The 18,701-nt window shown below is 37.9% G+C and overlaps 2 protein-coding genes across 2 annotated transcripts; both read right to left on the bottom strand.

The window, feature by feature from the left end:
- Positions 1 to 4,204: 4,204 nt before the first annotated feature.
- On the bottom strand, positions 4,205 to 5,614 carry LOC111783202 (transcription factor MYB102-like). Its single transcript, XM_023664103.2, has 3 exons — positions 5,287 to 5,614; positions 5,057 to 5,186; positions 4,205 to 4,975 (listed from the first exon to the last, which is right to left on the bottom strand). Exons 1-3 carry the CDS (start codon positions 5,417 to 5,419, stop codon positions 4,249 to 4,251), a joined length of 990 nt encoding a protein of 329 aa, XP_023519871.1. The 5' UTR covers positions 5,420 to 5,614; the 3' UTR covers positions 4,205 to 4,248.
- Positions 5,615 to 9,713: 4,099 nt separating this feature from the next.
- Positions 9,714 to 17,831, bottom strand: LOC111783199 (sugar carrier protein C). The gene is made up of 4 exons (XM_023664101.2): positions 17,587 to 17,831; positions 12,695 to 13,017; positions 10,682 to 11,311; positions 9,714 to 10,474 (listed from the first exon to the last, which is right to left on the bottom strand). The coding sequence occupies exons 1-4, from the start codon at positions 17,717 to 17,719 to the stop codon at positions 10,004 to 10,006; spliced, it is 1,557 nt and encodes a 518-aa protein (XP_023519869.2). The 5' UTR covers positions 17,720 to 17,831; the 3' UTR covers positions 9,714 to 10,003.
- Positions 17,832 to 18,701: the final 870 nt, after the last annotated feature.

Here is an 18,701-nt window from a genome sequence, read left to right on the forward strand (position 1 = left end):
CTGGCAATCTGCTTGCTCACCATGATGCTGCTTCTTAAACACGTGTCCCCCTCTCCCACCTTTGCCGGTACAATTTTTTCCTTGTGCGAATCGACTCCATATTACTTCTAGAAAACAAACAAATGAATTATTTCGTTATATTAATAATTAAAAGTCAAAAAAAAAAAAAAAATTAAAAATGAAATATTTACCGATCATAACATATCATTAACATTAATTATAAATATTAAATAATCTTAACCTCGATCCCAAAGCAGGAAGAGTTAGATTGAGTAGTGAAATTTATTTTTAGATGAATCGAATTGGCCCGACTAAAAACATTTCAATCCAAGAATTGAATCGAATTTAAAAATAAAATAAAAAATCAACCAAATTCAAATAAAAATTCTGATCCTAACTTAACCCCACATCAGCTAACTTATGGGCCTTCTATGCTCAGATTTGGGCTTGGGCTTATGTTTGCCAACTTCTCTCTTCGGAGGCCCAGACCACTATCCAACAGTAAGACCCAGATGTATATATGATAATGTAGGGTTTCATTTTGGGACAATTTTATAAGATTTAGTTTCAATTCTATGTTGTAGCGGAGGGAGAAACAAGATTGATTGCACTCACACACCCACGAACATAAATAAACAAAGAGACATAAAGATTTATGTAGTTCGTAGAGAATAAATTCTCGTACATCCACCGGTAGTAACTAATTACTATGATCAAAGTGTTTACAAGTGTATTTTTCACCAATTATAAAATCTCACCAAAAAAAATTCCTCTCAATTGTTTCTAGGCAAATACAAAATGACAACTCCACGTCTTGAAACATTGCAGACAAACTTTTATATGGGTATGACAATACTAATTCTCATACATGAATCAAAACAACACTAATGCTCACGAGTCAAGATCACTCAGATACCAATGTCAGAGATAAATCAAATGAGTCTAATATATTCCTGAATCAAAGTGGAGAATGTACCAAAAGGATTCATGAATCAAATGTCGGTGTCATTGTAACCCTTGGAAGGTTGAAGCTGACTAAGAACAGAAACAAAAGTTGAGAGAGACAGAGATGATAGAAAGACATTTACAAACTTTTAAGGGGTTGACATTGTAAGGTAAAGGAACCAATTTCTTGGGCGGTCGAGACAGAAAATGAAAGAAAGAGAGAGACAGAGAAATGGGCATATTCATATTTATCTTAATCTCTTATGTTATTTTTCTTTCTTGTCGGCTCATAATCAATAAATTGAGCCCCCACCACATTATTCTCCTCACACAAATGTTTCAAATTCATTAGCTTACCACTCCTTTTCCTTTTTTATTTGTCTCTCTCCCCTCTCACTTCTGACGACCAAATGACATATTGCTTACCTACACAAAAATGCAATCTTGATCATTGTTAAGATATCAAATTATGTATTATAATATTTAAGTAACATGAAGAAAGATAATGTTTTTTTTTTTTTTTTTTTTTTTTTTTTTTTATAAATGAAAACCCAGCAGAGATCCAATAATTAGTCAGATCAATTATGCAAACGGCAGCCGCAATGCAAGAGATATGTGTAAAAAATTGTTAGTACAAGATATATGCATGTTCATGCATGTTCACATTCTTCATTATAATGATACCCCATTTGTTCAACTTCTGCAACCCCACTTGTAATCTCATGTTCTTTCTATTCCCATCTTCATCTTTTACTTTTCACTTTTCAGATCTCTCCCGAGTTTTATTTTCTTCAAATCTGTTAAATGAAATTCACTTTTTTTGTTTTTCAATCCAATGTAAATGTCAAACCTTCTATTGCTTTTTATAGCTTCAACAAGCTATAAAAGAGATGATGAATGGTTGAGTGATTAACTTATACCAATATGGTTGAAGCTACTCCAATGGTTAGGTCAAATTTTTGCGTAATTGTTAAGTTTGATTGAAGATTCCAACCAAGTTTTAGTATGGGAATTTGAAATATGATACCTAGTTCTTTGTCAAAAATACTAATATTTATAAACGAACCTATGTAACAGCCTCAATCTCACCGCTAGTAGATATTGTCCGTTTTGACCCGTTACGGATCGCCGCAACCTCATGATTTTAAAATGCATCAGTTTTCCACACCCTTATAAGTAATATTTTATTCCCCTCTCCAATGATGTGGGATCTCATAATCCACCTCTCGTAAGGCCCAGCATCTTCGTTGGTACATCGCTCGGTGTCTAGCTCTTATACCATTTGCAGCCAAAAGTCCACCACTAGTAAATATTTCCGCTTAAGCTCGTTACGTATCATCGTCAGCCTCACAGTTTTAAAATGCATCTACTATGAAGAGGGTGTAGCCCTACTCTGACCAATACCTCGACCGTCCGATGACTCTCTAATATCATTTATAACAGTCTAAGCTTTCTGCTAGCAAATATCGCTCGCTTCTCTAAATCAAAACTTTGGATTGTTGTAAGAATTGTGTTCCTTCACTTGTATCAAGCTATATGTGTCGGCTCACAAGTGTCAAAAGTAGATTTGCGTACTTATTTAGGTATATTTGGTAATTGTGTATGTATGATAACGAATGTACTTGATTGCATGCTCAACTAACTATAGGTTAAAACTAAATAATTCAATTCTCAATCTTAATCTCTTTGTTTCATCTTTCTTTCAAATCATTATTTTTTTAGTTGAATATATATTATTTTAAAACGTCGAACTCGCAATTATTTTGAAATGATAGCGTAGTTTAATTTAAAAGCAAAGGATATCGTAGTTCGACATGTCGGCCATCATGATTAACAAATCATAATTGGTACGTAGTCAATAATGACGGTGTAATTTCCTAGGAAACTTCACTTAACTGTTCCTTTTCACACGGGATGAAAGTCAAAAAGCTCATTTTTATTTTTTTTTTTTATTTTTTTTTTTCCCGCACTTCAAGTTTTAAATGGATAAGGTAGTCCGTAAGGTTGACGGGTCAACCCGCTCCCGTCAAGAAATGTGGGGCCCATTTCTGTATTATTGAGACCACGTGTCCGAATATGCTGACGTAGGATTCATTAACATCGCGGTTTTGAGTTTTTGACTCATAAAGCAATAATAAATTAAAAATTGGCTTGAAAGAGACAAAATAACACAAGAGCCATGCCGTGATTGTCAATAAAGCATTAACCCTCCCTCCCTTGTGGTCCCCACCGTAGAAGTAACCTCTATGTTCAAGACACGTAGCCTTTGACTTTTTCCTAATTTAAATATATATATATGAAATTATCGTAATCCCCATGCATGATTAAATATAATAATACAACCTTTTACTATAAATAGGAGGTGGAAGATACAGTTGGCCAAACTGACCTGGATCTGACACGTGTCACCACCACTCCCTTTCACCCACCGCCGACTCCAGCCCTGTCTCTTTGCCGGAATCTTGGATTCTAGCCTCGCTCCCTTTCTAAGTCTGACAAAAGGGGGAAAAAAAAGGGCATGAAGTTCATAACTTTTAAAAAGAAATTGTATATCACGAGGTGATGGCCGTACAGGTCAACCAAAATTAAGCTCACAATTGTCAAACCCACTTGACGTAAATCAAGTTTGTGGTAAGTTCTTGCTTTTGTGTTATATAATGAATTCGTAGCTATACGTTTATACCACGCATCATTTTTGTTATCGTTGAAAAATAAAAATGTAACCTTTTACATGAAAGTCATCTCCCTTGTTTCTAAGTTCTTGAAAAAATAATTGAGAAAAAGAGTTATTTTTCATATAACTTTTTCTTCCGTAATTAAAGCTTGCGGTACAATACCTCTTTGTAACATCTCATATCGGTTGAAGAGTAGAACAAAACATTCCTTATAATCTTGTGGAAACTTCTATAATATCTATTAATGGTAGGCTTGAACTGTTACAAATGGTATCAGAGCTAGATATCGAGTATGTTAGCGAGGACACTGGATCCTGAAGGAGGTAGATTGTAAAATCTCACATCCATTAGAGAGTGGAACAAAACACACTTTATAAGGGTGTGGAAGCCTCTCTTTATTAGACATGTTTCAAAACCATGAAGCTGACGACCACAAGTAACGAATCAAATTGGACAATATCTACTAACGGTGGATTTGGAGTTGATTTATTGATGAGATACTATTTCTAATGAAGATTCACCTTTATAGCTTAAATCTTGTGTCTTTGTGAATGTCCATGCACAAGCGATGGAAGAAGAAGGAATAAAAAGGCAAATTTGAAGTCCATAGATTTGCTTGATTTTTAGATTACATGAAACTTTCATCAAAGAAATCAGGGATATCAAAATTCAAAATCTGGCTACAGTAACTTTCTCTCTCATCCTCATTTGGACTAGTAAAATATGTGGAGTTGGAATTCATCTGCGTAGGGCTTGAAGAACATGGCGAAGATAAAACCGAGCTCAAATTGAAGTTGTTCTTGTTATTACCCATGTCTTTGTGGGAACTAAACGTCGGCATTTCATACGAATTGTCCATCACTGCGGCGGCGTGTTGCTGATCAAACCCACAATAGTCAAACCCTGTCGGAATCTCAATATTGTTGCACTCTTCGCTTATTTGCCATTGATCATTTAATTCACTTGCAATTGGCTCCACCAGTTGAGGGAATTGAACAATTTCTTGTACAGGAACTTGCATTTCTAGCTGAGGATGAGAGAATTGAATAGTCTGCATACCATTTTGCGGCGAAAAGCTTTGACTTTTACGTTCAGAAGACATTAATGAAGCAGCCAATTTAAGAAGCTCAGGGTTTACTAATGGCTGCACTCCAAGCAAGCTTGAAAGGTTCATTTGTGAAGAGTTGTAGAGAGTAGAGCGTAGAATGGAAGACAAATCCAAAAGATCAAGGCGTGGACTGTGGGTCACTGGATCGATTCCCATTCTTAGAAGCCTCTTTCTTATGTGGGTGTTCCAATAATTCTTTATTTCGTTATCCGTTCTTCCCGGCAATCGTGTCGCAATCGCAGACCACCTGGTTAAACCAAAACCCATTTCAGAAAAATAATCAAAATTTGAAATTTTTGGTAAAAACAGATTAAAAACATAAACTTACTTGTTACCCAAAACACTATGGAGTTGGATGATGGTTTCTTCCTCCTCGAATGAAAATCTCCCTCGTTTAATATCAGGTCTAAGATAATTAGTCCATCTTAAACGACAGCTCTTCCCACATCTTTGGAGTCCTAAAAGTTTGGAAAAACACATAAAACCCTAATGTTAAGACGTAAAAAAAGACATAATTTAGAAGAAGAAGGAAGCATATATAATGAAACACAAGTATACCTGCATTAGAAGGAAGAGTCCTCCAGTTTCCATGACCATTTTTCTGAATATAATCAATCAATTTCTGATCTTCCTCAGGCGTCCATGGCCCTTTCTTAAGCCCATTTTTATCACAGCAAGGTGCTCTTCCCATGGCTGATATTCAAATCAAGGGTCCTACAGATCCCAGGTTATGTACCACCAAATCAGGCTTAAAAACTCAGAATTTAAAAGAGAGAAAGAACTAGAAGACAATGGGTCCTATTGGAAGAGAGTTTGTGTATGCATATATATATATATATATACAGAGAGCAAAAATTGATGGATTTGGTGGCCGCCCTTTGTTAATCAACATGGATACGTGTCCTCTCTTTCTTGAAGAACAGCACACAATACACAGCTCCTTTACAACGCTGCTGATTGTGATTATTACTCTCACTCACCTCCCACGTGTCAATCACTTTCTTTAATTTTGCACTTTACACCCCTAATAAATTTTTAAATTAAACCTAAATATTTTCATTTATTTAAAAAAATAAAATTTTATTGGGAAGAAGAAATAAAGAAGTCCCGTTTTCGTGGATTACCAACAGCTGTAACCAACAAAAAGGAGCCACGTAATCCCCGTTTTTGAACACCCTGTGACTGTACCATTCTCTCTCTCCATCCTCACACGCCTACCATTAATTGGTTTGACTAAGATATTTTATTTTATTTATATATATATATATATATATATTGTGCATTGACTATTTTACCCCCTCACCCACATCATATTTTGCCCTATTCTTCACGTATATGGTATTCCCAATGTTCGAATTGGTCATTTTCTTTATAATACAATAATTAATGGAAAAAGTTTATGGTTCAAAAGAGTTGGGTGTTTGCCGAAATTTAGGAACATTTATTATTCCAAACATTCAGAAATATAACAATTTTTTCTAAAAAATTAGAAATTAAATAATAATAATAATAATAATAATCTCTCCTATGCTCACACACATAGTATAAAGTGTAGAAAAAGCTATTTATTTGAATTAATTCTTAAAACTATATAGGTTAGCCTACAAATGAATGTTCCACATGCAGGAGACATTGATTTTATTAATCAACCTATAATATACTTAATTAATAAATAACAAAACCCTAATCCCATTTAACAAAAAATGATCGTTAATTAATTATTATTATATGCTTAGGTTTATGAGGTAATTACCTAAAAGAGCAGCCTACGTGTGCAGATTGATTAGCCACAATTAATTTAAAATTCGATAGATGCCATTTCCAAAGATTTTCTCCTTTCTAATTTGAGTAGCAGTTCAATTTTTTCTCACCAAACATATTATAAAATACATAATTTTTTTAATTATAAAGTGCTGACTTAGCTATATTATAGCTAAAGCTTATAATATTTTAATGCAGAATTAAGATATGGGATCTATGGGTTGTGTGGTTCGCCTTTAAAATTGCTATTTTAAATTACCTGAAATTAAAATAAAATAAAAGAAATTGCATCTCACCCACTCATCACCACGCATATTCTTCTTGTGGCTACTAGAATATGTCCCCTCTTAGATTAGGTTCCCGTAAATTATTATTATTATTATATATTAATACGTAAACTTTACTATATTTTAATTTTTGTAGCAATGCAATAATTGATGCATTATTGATCAGAAAATAAAATTATCGATTTGAGTTGATATTATCACGTAGGAGTTGTCGGCTTTGTGAGTTGGTTGGGCCTTGAGCCATTGTTGGCCCAATGGATAGCACTACTTCTGGGCTACCTGATTATTGGGCCGGACTGGGCCTGGGATTCGATCAAACCAAAAGCTACCCAGCCCAAGTTCACTTCCAAACATTCAATGTATGATGATAAAATAATATTTAATCCAACAACTTAGGATATTATTAATAATTAGTCGTGATATAAATGAAAAGGATTGATTAGGACAAAGAATTATTCATTAATATCCATATTATAGTTTTAACCTTTAGATTTAAAATTATAATATTATAATGGATAAAATGAATGAGGTGGCGAGTCCGTTGTCGTTATCCAGAAAATTTTGGAGGAAGAAACACGTGTCGAGTATGACACTGAACATGGCCCCACCAGTTGCCCCTAGTTTTCATCGACGCCGGCTGTTTCACTTCTTCAATTCTCTTAAAGCTCTGTTCTACCGACTTGGTACGACTAAACCAGAGCGTTCACTCTGTTTCGAACCTCTGCCCTTTTTTTCCATCAAAGACCCATGAGCCGTAGATTTTACAAGGGCGAGATCAGCGGAATGAAAGATCCGACGGCGAAGCGTGAGCCGATATTGAAGGCGGTGAGAGATCATTCGGGATCATCTTCGAATCAGGGGGCAAGGGGATTTTACAGTGGTATGGATTCGAGTGCGGTAATGGCTGCGAAGGCGGAGAAACTTAAGCGGGCCGAGGAGTCTCTCAGAACGGTTATGTATTTGAGCTGTTGGGGGCCTAACTAAACGTCGTCGTATTTAGACAAACATCTCTCTGCAACGAACGTCGCCCAAGAAGGGCACAGTTTTTCTCTGATCATTGACACTGTAAATCATCAATGCAGTTCATAAGAAAAATGGTTGGAAGAAGCAAGAAAAGGATAGAGCGTCGTGGTTTGGAATTGGATTGTGGGTGTAAATATGTTGATGTTTTTGGAGATTTTCTCTTGTTTTGTATAGTTGTTGTTGCAATTATGTTTGTAGATTTGATTTTAAGGCAAGATCTTCTCAACTCAGTGCCGTATTTAATTCCATCATTTTTAGTTCTCAACAACACTACAATCATAGTTATACAATGATTCAGAACCTTACTAGCTGGGGTGATTTCAGACACTTAATTAGAATAAAAAAGCTCCATTGGAGCTTACCATAGCAGTTACGAAGACCTATAACGCATTAAAACCCTTATAAAACTATGTCATATGATAACAAGAACTAATGAATTGCCTCCTTCTTTTAAGGGGAGTAGATTGTGAAATTTCATATCAATTAGAGAGGAAAATCAAACACCCCACCCCTTATAAAGGTGTGGAAATCTCTCTATAGCATAACATGACTCTTTTTAAAAACTTCGAGGGGAAGCTCAAAAGGAAAAGTCTATAAGGACAATATCGGGTAGCTATGGGCTTTTGAGGTATTACAAATGGTATCTTAAGGAAAAGTCTATGAGGACAATATCATATCTGTTAGCGATGGGCTCGAACCAAACACTGGGTAGTATACTAGCGAGGACGCTGGCTCCCCAAAAGGGATGAATGGTGAGATCCCATAGATAATGAAACATTTCTTATAGACAAAGTTCTCCCTAACAAACTCATTTAAAAACTTTAAACGAAGTTTAGAAGGGAAAGTCGAAAATATGACAATATCTACTAGTGACATGCTTGGGCTATTATATTATTGTTTGACATTGTCTATGAAGGTTTGACGTGATGCAGTTACATGTTTCATTAATATACATCTATCTATCTAGTGACATATAGTTTTATAAATTAATTGAGAAAGAAAAATAATAAATTGTAATGTTAATAATGTTTGTTATTAAGACGGAGGCATCTAATATGTATCTCAGACAAGTACACCGTCCTTCTAATTCCCCCTTCCGCGTCCCAAAAGTAAAAGAATAAAATAAAATAAAAAGGAATCCGCCAATGGTAAACAAACAAACCAGGGATTTTGATGAATGGTATTTTATTAATTCTTTGATAATCACAAAACCATTCCTATCCTGAAATTATGAAGTCCTTTGTGTTTGTTTATATACGACACACAGGAGTTGAGGATTGGCAAAAGAGAAATCAGGAGGAAGGAAGAAGATGAGCTATTTGAGCAGAGCATGTATGGCTGCCGCTAGTGTGGCCGTGGTGGAAGGTGGCCATGCCGATCACTTCTCCAATTGGAACTCTGAAACTCTTTTCCGGTCCAATCGGCGATTTCAGAACGACGACACGGCGTCTCAGGAGGTCGGCGCCGGCAGCACTGGGATTGGAAAAGATGGGGAGAAGGTGGTTAAGGCTGAAGATTCTCTTCATAAAGTCATGTACTTGAATTGCTGGACACAGAGCTGAATTAGCAGCCTCAAGAGCAGACCATTGGGAGCCTGCTAGTTGCTGCTGACACCCAGAGACGACTGGATGGATAATCCACTTTTGGTCCATTTTAGTCTTCATTGTTCCATACAAATTCTATACCCAACCAAATCTTTTGAATCTAAACTCATTTTAACAAAACCTTATTTATTTACACGTATATATTTTCGTGACTTTACGGAGCTATCTCTAAGCAATCGAGGCTCGACTTTTTCTTTGGAGCCCTCGAACAAATAGGCCAGAAACCTAAGTACACTATTTGTTTGACATTTGAGTCACTTTTGACTACACCTTCAAGCTCACAACTTCTTTGTTCCACATTTGAGAATTCTATTGACATGGTTAAGTTAAGAGCATCACTTTGATACCATGCTAAAAATCATGACCTTCCACAATAGTACGATATTGTTCACTTTGAGCATGAGCTTTCGTGACTTTACTTTTGGTTTTCCTTGCTTATAAACTCATGATCATTCCTCTAATTAACCAATATGGAGTTACCTTTCAACAATTCTCAATAAGTTCCACGATCTAAATAGCACCTCGCACGTGAAAAGTTTGTAGTACCCATCTTCTCTAACAAAAACTAAAATTTGTGCAATAATCACAATAAGCATTTTACTAAAATCCTCCACCCTCTACCATTTCAACTCTGTTTCCATCATCCAAATGATTGTCATGCACAAACCTTTTCCAGTACCAATGTGTCTTCCAAACCTCATTCATCTCTTCAATTGGAATGCCCTTTGTCTCAGGCAAGAACACCGCCACGAAGATCGACATCAGTAGAACAAATAACGCAAAGAAAAGGAACAACCCAAATTTCATATGGCAAAGCATTACCAAAAACACTTGAGCTACCACGAATGTGAAGAACATGTTGACCGAGACGTTTACACTTTGAGCAGCTGAACGAATCTCCAACGGGAAGATTTCACTTGGCACCAGCCAACCTAGAGGCCCCCATGACCATGCGAACCCAGCAACATATATGCAAATGAACAGCACCACCACAATTGCGTACCATCTGGGTAGCAGCCCAGGGTCCCCATCTACTCCAAATTTTGCACCAATTGCCGCTGCCACTACTATCTACAAAATAACACACAAACACCAAACATTTTGTTTTCACTGCCAAACCAGAAAACCCTTTTCAGTTATGCTGGAGGGGAGAACGGAACATTCTTTATAAAGACGTTGAAATCTCTCTCTAGTAGACGCGTTTTAAAAACTTTGAAGGAAAGTCCAAAGAGAACGATATCGGCTAACGGTGAACTTGGACGGTTACAGTTATTTTACCTGACATATCAGCATTTGAATTCCGCCCTCCAGAAAAAGAAGCCTCCTTCCCCATTTGTCGACGCCGTAGATTGAAACAACCGTAGCAGAAACAAAAACGCAACCGGTGATCACAGCTGACATAAGGGCAGCTTCACTTCCGAACCCAATGGTGTCAAACAGAACAGGAGCATAGAACATGATGACATTGATGCCAGTGAGCTGTTGGAAGAAAGGGATCAAGATGGCCATGGTGAGATGGGGTCTGTATTTTTGCTTCAATAGGTTAGTCCATGAATTCTCCACTTGGTTTGATGCAACACTGGCTGTAACAAGGTCATTGAACTCTTCATCAATGTCATCAATTCCACGGATTCTTTTGAGTTGATGTCGAGCCTCGTCGTGGTGTCCTCGCTCGATCATTGAGTTCGGAGTGTCGGGGAGGACGAAGGCTCCGACTGTGATTATAAGAGCAGGAACCACAGCACCACCCAAACTCAAGCGCCATCCCCACCCACCTTTGATCCTTGCAAAGAAAAAGTTCAACACATTGGCCATCAGAATTCCAACTGTGATTGACAGCTGAAAACCAATGTTGAGGGCACCTCTGTATTTGTATGGAGCCATTTCAGACAGGTATAGTGGCACTGACTGTAAAAGAAACAAAAAACACAACAACCAACTACTTCAAATTAAACATTGTATTATAACAAATCCAAGTTGTGTTTGTACAATAGTTTCGCTTTTGCTCTCTGATTGTTCTAATAAGGAATAGAATTATGGAATCATGTAAGAGTTATTTCCACTGCTATATTGTCTTTTTCGAGTTTTTTCTTTTGGGCTTCCCATCAAGGTTTTTAAAACATGCTAGTGAGAAGTTTTCATACCCTTATAAAGAATGTTTCATTCCTATCTCCAACCAATGTGGGATCTCACAATCCAACCCCTTCGAGGCTCAACGACTTCGCTAACCTGCATGGTGTCCACCCCACTTCGAGGCTCAACGACTTCGCTAACCTGCATGGTGTCCACCCCACTTCGAGGCTCAGCGTCCTCGTTGGCACACCGTTCAGTATTTAGCTCCGATACCATTTGTAACAGCCTAAGCCCACGACTAGCCGATATTATTTGCTTTAGGATTTCCCCTTCAGCCTTCCACTCAAAGTTTTTAAAATGCCTTGGTTAGGGGGAAGTCTTCATACCCTTCTAAAGAATGTTTCGTTCCCCTCTCCAACCGACATGGGATCTCACAATCCACCACCTTTAGGCCCAACATCTTCACTAGGGCTCATTCCCCCCTCCAATCGATGTGATCTTATAATCCAACTCCCTTCGCGCCTTAGCGTCCTCGCTGGCACACCGCACGGTGTCCACTCTCTTTCGAGACAGTAATGGGGAAGCTCATAAGGGAAAGCCCAAAAGGAAAAGATCAAAGAGGACAGTATCTGGATGAGTACCGGTTCCACTATGTAACTTTAAAAGATGCGTGTGAAAACTCATAAGTGAAACCCAAAAACCTTGAGGGAAAGTGTGGAAGGGAAGGTATAAATAGTACGATATCTACTAGCAATGAGTTTGGGCTGTTACAAATAGTATCAGAGCCGACAGACAGTGTGCCAAAGAGAACTTTGGGCCGCCAAAAAGGTTGGAGTGTAAGATTCCACATCGGTTTGAGAGGAGAACGAAACATTTCTTAGGTATGGAAATCTCTCCTTACTGGACGAGTTTTAAAGCTTAAAGTCTAGAAGAGAAAGCTATGGACAACATCTACAAACAGTCGGTTTGGTTTGGGCCGTTAAGGTGGCATCGTACTTTTCAACAACCAAATGTGGTTACTGTTACTGCCTGTTGGCGGGTTTTGTAGAAAATCAAAAAACTAATAACAGAGATCAGCTGCATTCACAAACCCCTATTCACCAAATTAAGATCCCTATTTTTCTGCTCAATGGATCAATATTGAGTTTCAAGCACAAAGCATTGAATCCTAACTTTCAAAATAGCAAAACTACAGCGATAGAAGTAATAAATCGGCACCTGATTAGCGAAACCGATGCCAAAACCAAGCAAAATACGACCAAGAATAAGCATCAAAACGTTCTTAGCAGTGGCATTGATTATAGCACCAGAACAAAACAGCATACCACCAAACAGCATAGACAATTTCCGCCCAAATCTACGCGTCACCGTCGACGCAACCAGCGACGACAACAGCGCCGCCAAGTAAAGCGACGAGGTGAACAACGTCAACGCCTCACTGTCGTACTGACAGTACTGGTTGGTCGTTTCCTTCTGGTGCTTCTTCCTGAACACCGACGGGAAAAACTTCTCCAAGAACGAGTCCATTGAAGTAACCCCACCTACCCAATGTTGGTGACAACAGAAAACTGAAGTGAGATTGAGAGGAGGAGTGATTTGAATGATGGGGAGGGAGGTCCTTTTATAGGGAGATTCCCGGAGTTGGTTGAGATTTGTGTGGATGAAATTGAATTCACCTCCTCCTTCTCTTCGGCTTCGGCAGTAACTCATTCAAACTCTATTATTACCTTCAACACCCTCCCTTAAACTGAATTCTGCGGAAATCAGTTTAGGACTTCACTTCGTCATCTTGATATACATCTTGGATTCTGCACATCCCCATCTTTCTTCTAAGCTTCTCGAACAATGGTTGTTTCAAGGGCTTTGTGAATAGGTCTGCGATTTGTTCATCACTTCGGCAAAAGTTGAGTTCAATAATGCCTTCTTTACACAAATCACGCAAGAAATGAAATCGAACATCGATGTGCTTGCTCCTTCCATGCAACACAGGATTTTTAGACAACTTAATAGTTGACATATTATCACAATATATAACCGTCGTACCTGGTTGCTTCTGATTAAGAATTTCAAGCATTTTTCTTAACCAAATTGCTTGGCATGAGCATGCTGCTGCTGCCACAAATTCTGCTTCTGTAGTTGAGAGTGTTACAATAGGTTGCTTCTTTGAAGACCAGCAAATAGCTCCTGAACTCATCATGAAAATACTTCCTGAAGTACTTTTACGATCGTCTATATCACCTGCATAGTCGCTATCTGTATAGCCAACCATCTTCGGATCATCTCCTTTCTTGTAGAATACCCCCAAATCAAAGGTTCCTCTCACATAACGAAGTATCCTTCTTGCTGCATTGAGATGTTTTTCCGTTGGATGCTCCATGTAACGACTTATCATACTAACCGCATACATGATGTCTGGTCTTGTTGAAGTTAGGTACATCAAACTTCCCACAATTTGTTTGAAGTACCTATTATCAACCTCTCGCCCGTCAATATCCTTGTGCAACTTTAAACCCAATTCTGATGGAGTTCCAACTGTGCGCTCATCCAATTTAAATCTTTCAAGTAATTCTTGAGCATACTTCTTCTGACAGATAAAGTTACCTGCGGGAGTTTGAGTAACTTCTACTCCAAGAAAATATCTCATCAAGCCAAGATCTGTCATTTCAAATTTCTTCATCATGCTCTTCTTAAAAAATTCAAACATTTCTTCATTATTGCCAGTAAATATTAAATCATCAACGTATAAGCAAATAATGATAATGTTACCTCCCTTTTTAGTTTTCACATACAACGTATGTTCATACGGGCATTTAGTGAATCCCATCTTTTCAAAATGAGAATCAATGCGACTGTACCATGCCCTCGGAGCTTGCTTCAAACCATACAAAGCTTTCTTCAACTTGTATACTTGTTCCTCTTTGCCTTTTTTAACAAAACCTTCTGGTTGCTCCACATATACCTCTTCTTGAAGCTCTCCATGTAAGAAGGCCGATTTCACATCAAGTTGATAAATAGGCCAAGATTTCTGTGCTGCAATAGAAATTATGAGCCTGATAGTGTCTTGACGTGCCACTGGTGCAAATACCTCCTTATAATCAATTCCATACTTTTGCTTGTATCCTTTTGCAACAAGTCGCGCTTTGTACTTATCCACCTCACCGTTTTCATTCAACTTGGTTTTGAAAACCCATTTTACTCCGATTGTTTTCTGTCCTCTAGGAAGATCGGTGAGCTCCCAAGTCTTGTTCTTCTCTATGGATTTGATTTCACTGTCCATAGCTTCCTTCCATTTCTTCTCCTTTACCGCTTCTTCATAGACAATTGGATCACTATCCATAAAGAATGCAAAATAACCGCTATCACTTGATTCATAGTCCATCTCATAATCAATCATCCAATTTGGTCTCTTTCTTGTTCTTGGATTTCTTTGATTATGATCATGATCTTCTTCTACTGGTTCTTCTTGTTGAGCTTGTGATGAGCTCTCTCCATGCTCAAAGTGAGGCTGAATCGGGGCTTCAATTTGTTCTTCTTCAAGATCTACAGGAATCTGCTGATTCACAGTGATCTTTTCTTCCCATGTCCAAGTCTTCGTTTCGTCAAAGACTACATCACGACTAACCACCACCTTCTTTGTCAAAGGATCGTAGAGCTTGTACGCCTTAGAGGTCTCGCTTACTCCAAGGAACACACACTTCAAACTCTTGTCTTCAAGTTTCTTCCTTTTCTCATCAGGAACGTGTGCATATGCTATGCACCCAAAGATTCTAAAGTGGTCTACTGCAGGTTTTCTTCCGCTCCATGCTTCTTGTGGAGTCATATCTCTAACAGAAAAGGTAGGACTCCGGTTGAGAATGTGAACGGACCACACGACAGCTTCTGGCCAGAATTCCTTCGGGACTTCTCCTTTATTTAGTAAACTTCGAACCATGTTGAGAATGGTCCTGTTTTTCCTTTCGGCCACACCATTTTGTTGTGGTGTATATGCTGTTGTTAACTGCCTCCGTATGCCCTTCTCTTCACAAAATTTAGTAAACTCGTTCGAGCATAACTCTCCACCTCTGTCAGTTCTTAAAGCCTTGATTCTTCTTCCAGTTTCCGTCTTCATAGTAGCACAAAATTTTTTGAAGCAATCAAAGGCTTCTAATTTGGCGTGCAAGAAATAAGTCCATGTTTTTCGACTAAAATCATCGATGAGGGTCATGAAATATTTCTTGTTACCATTTGATGCTGGAGAGATGGGACCACATATGTCCGAATGAATCAACTCCAAAATTGCTTGAGCTCTTCTTGATTTTCCGGATGAAAAAGAGTTTCTTTCATGTTTTGCTACTACACAGCTCTCGCAAATTTCCGTTGGTGGAGTAATATCTGGCAACCCAGTTACCATCTTCTTTGAGGACAACGTCTTTAATCCTTTGAAGTGTAGATGACCATACCTAAAATGCCAAAGCCATGTGGTATCTTCTTTCTTCACCATCAAACTTTTGGCAACGATATTTAACGTCAACGGATATAGACGGTTGGTGGTCATCTTCATCTTAGCAATCGATCCTCTTTTGGAGTCATAAATTTCACATTCATCATTTTGGAATGTGATCACATACCCCTTTTCTTGTAACTGACCGATACTAAGTAAGTTGGCCTTCAGATCAGGAATGTAGAATACATTAGAAATAGACTCTACAAAGCCATTTCTAGTCTTGATATCTACGGTTCCTTTCCCCATCACTTGGAGAGTTGAATTGTTTCCGAGAGAAACCGTAGTATGAAAATTTTCATCTAGAGTTGAGAAGAATTCCTTACAACCTGTCATATGATTGCTGCATCCAGAGTCTACGACCCATACACCTTGATCTGCAACCTTCATAGCATGGAATGACATTAATAATGTTTCTTCTTCTCTTCTCTCCACAAAATTGGATTGATCTCTTTTCTCCTTTTGGAGCCTGGTATAGCATTCATTTTTGTAATGTCCAAGGCGTCCACATCTGTAGCATTCCACCTTAGACTTGTCAAAGTGTCTCTTGCCTTTGTTTTCATAATCATTTCTGACTAGGTCTGCTGACCTGCCAACATCTCCACTTCTTTCTCGACTGCCTCTCCCACGACCTCTGCCTCTTCTTTGCCCTCTACCTCTAGGGCTTGAAGCTTCACCTGGTGTGGATATTTTTAAGGCTGTCATCTCCTCTATTGCACTTGTACGATTGAGCCTCTGCTCATGTACTAACAGGGAGCTTTGGAGTTCATCTATTTGCATCTCTTCGACATTGTTTGCTTCTTCGATAGAACATACAATGTAATCGAACTTTGGAGTTAGTGATCGCAAAATCTTTTCTACGACCGCAACCTCCGTGATTGAACCACCATGCATCCTCATTTTACTTGCAAGACTTATAACCTTGCCAATATAATCATTCACCGTTTCTCCCTTTTGCATTTGGAGAATTTCAAAGTCTCTTCTGACGGCTTGTAGTTGAGCACGTTTTACTTTCGTTGAGCCTTGATACTTCCTCCTCATAGAATCCCAAATTTCCTTGGATGTCTTCTTCTGAAGCATTGTTTCCAAGATAGTCCTATCAATTGACTGAAATAAATAGTTCTTGACCTTCAGGTCCTTTAACTTCGATGCTGCCAACAGTTGCTGTTGACCAGCTGAGAGTACCTCGCCTTCATTTGGCTCTTCATAACCCGTCTCCACCATATCAAAGAACTCCTTTGATCTGAGAAAATTTTCCATCAACATCGCCCAATGATCATAGTGACCATCGAACCTCGGGATGGCGGGCTGAACGTAGCTCTCAACTTGTTTTTCTGCTGCCATTTTTTGCTGCTGCAAGATTGCTCTGATACCAGTTGTTGGTGACAACAGAAAACTGAAGTGAGATTGAGAGGAGGAGTGATTTGAATGATGGGGAGGGAGGTCCTTTTATAGGGAGATTCCCGGAGTTGGTTGAGATTTGTGTGGATGAAATTGAATTCACCTCCTCCTTCTCTTCGGCAGTAACTCATTCAAACTCTATTATTACCTTCAACACCCAAAACCAACAAACACAAATTTTAGCCAAAAAAACCCCATCTAATTCGTAAAGCAATTAAACAACGAGTACCCGAAATTCCAATATCGTAGCCAAAAATTAGCCCCCCCATGGCAGCGACGATACATGTCACAGTGACATAAAGAGTAAGATTCCCCGGATACGCCTTTTTAGTGCCACCGGTCGCAATTCCCACCGCCGGCATTTTCGAACAGAGGATCGATAACCAAAAGACGACGGCAGAAGGTCGGAGTTAGAAAATGTTGTTTATTGAGAACCATGGGCAATAAATCATTGACCAAGATAAGGAAAAACACTAAAATTTTCTTCAAGTATTTATTATATTCTTCCAACCTCGTACAACTATAAAATGAACAATTAAAAATAACGGTGTAGCAGTAGTAGCCGTAGTAACACATGGGGTTGGACTTCCAAAACATACATCTAATTTTCTAATTAAATTTTTTCTTTTAAATCTCGAGATTAAATTATAAAAAAAATTATTAATTAATTTGTACGATACTTCCTTGAGCCATCGAGTAAGTCAACTAACTAGATCTATGGTTGTTTGTGTCCTATCGACTATTTTGGTTTATAACTCTATTTTAATATATATTTTTCAAAATATTTAAAATTTTATTTTAGAATAAATAATAAAATTAATTGTAAAATTAAATTGATACATGTATATATAATTGTATGATAAATAATAAGATACAATTTACTATTAATTTTTGTAGGCCCACTTGACAATAGTTTCGTTCCCACGTGCGTAGATGAAGTTCGGGTTGTCTTTTTCCCTCATGCCAGAAGATACAGTGTGACAAATATTTTAAAACATGGGAGAAAATTTACAAAAATACTTTGAATTTCTATGCTTTAATTATTAGAGTGCAAAACTTAGGAACATTTTATAATGAGTAATTGAAGGCATAATTAATATAATTAAGCATGATTGAACAAGATTGTATGGCTTCAATGATTGAGCTGAGCCGAAACCTCACCAAAACTGAAAATTGTATTGCAAACAAACAGCCCAAACTTATAGGCCCAGTTGAAAGAAAATAGGTAGCATAATCACCCAAGCCTACCGCTAACAGATATTTTTTGCTTTGACTCGTTAAGTATCGCCCACCGCTAACAGAATCTCTCAGATAAGATACTAATTACTATTAAAAGTTAAGAAA

This window comes from Cucurbita pepo, chromosome 20 (assembly GCF_057944985.1).
Source record: "Cucurbita pepo subsp. pepo isolate OVF chromosome 20, ASM5794498v1, whole genome shotgun sequence".
NCBI lineage: Eukaryota > Viridiplantae > Streptophyta > Magnoliopsida > Cucurbitales > Cucurbitaceae > Cucurbita > Cucurbita pepo.

What these genes read in the sequence shown, in the direction of transcription:
- LOC111783199 (XM_023664101.2), bottom strand. Translation starts at nt 17,719, where the DNA reads ATGCCGGCGGTGGGAATTGCGACCGGTGGCACTAAAAAGGCGTATCCG. An exon ending in CTACGATATTGGAATTTCGG is followed by an intron (nt 13,018 to 17,586) that starts GTACTCGTTGTT and finishes AACATTGGGTAG; the next exon opens with GTGGGGTTACTTCAATGGAC. An exon ending in GCATCGGTTTCGCTAATCAG is followed by an intron (nt 11,312 to 12,694) that starts GTGCCGATTTAT and finishes TTTCTTTTACAG; the next exon opens with TCAGTGCCACTATACCTGTC.
- LOC111783202 (XM_023664103.2), bottom strand. Translation starts at nt 5,419, where the DNA reads ATGGGAAGAGCACCTTGCTGTGATAAAAATGGGCTTAAGAAAGGGCCA. An exon ending in GACTCTTCCTTCTAATGCAG is followed by an intron (nt 5,187 to 5,286) that starts GTATACTTGTGT and finishes CCAAACTTTTAG; the next exon opens with GACTCCAAAGATGTGGGAAG. An exon ending in CATAGTGTTTTGGGTAACAA is followed by an intron (nt 4,976 to 5,056) that starts GTAAGTTTATGT and finishes TGGTTTAACCAG; the next exon opens with GTGGTCTGCGATTGCGACAC.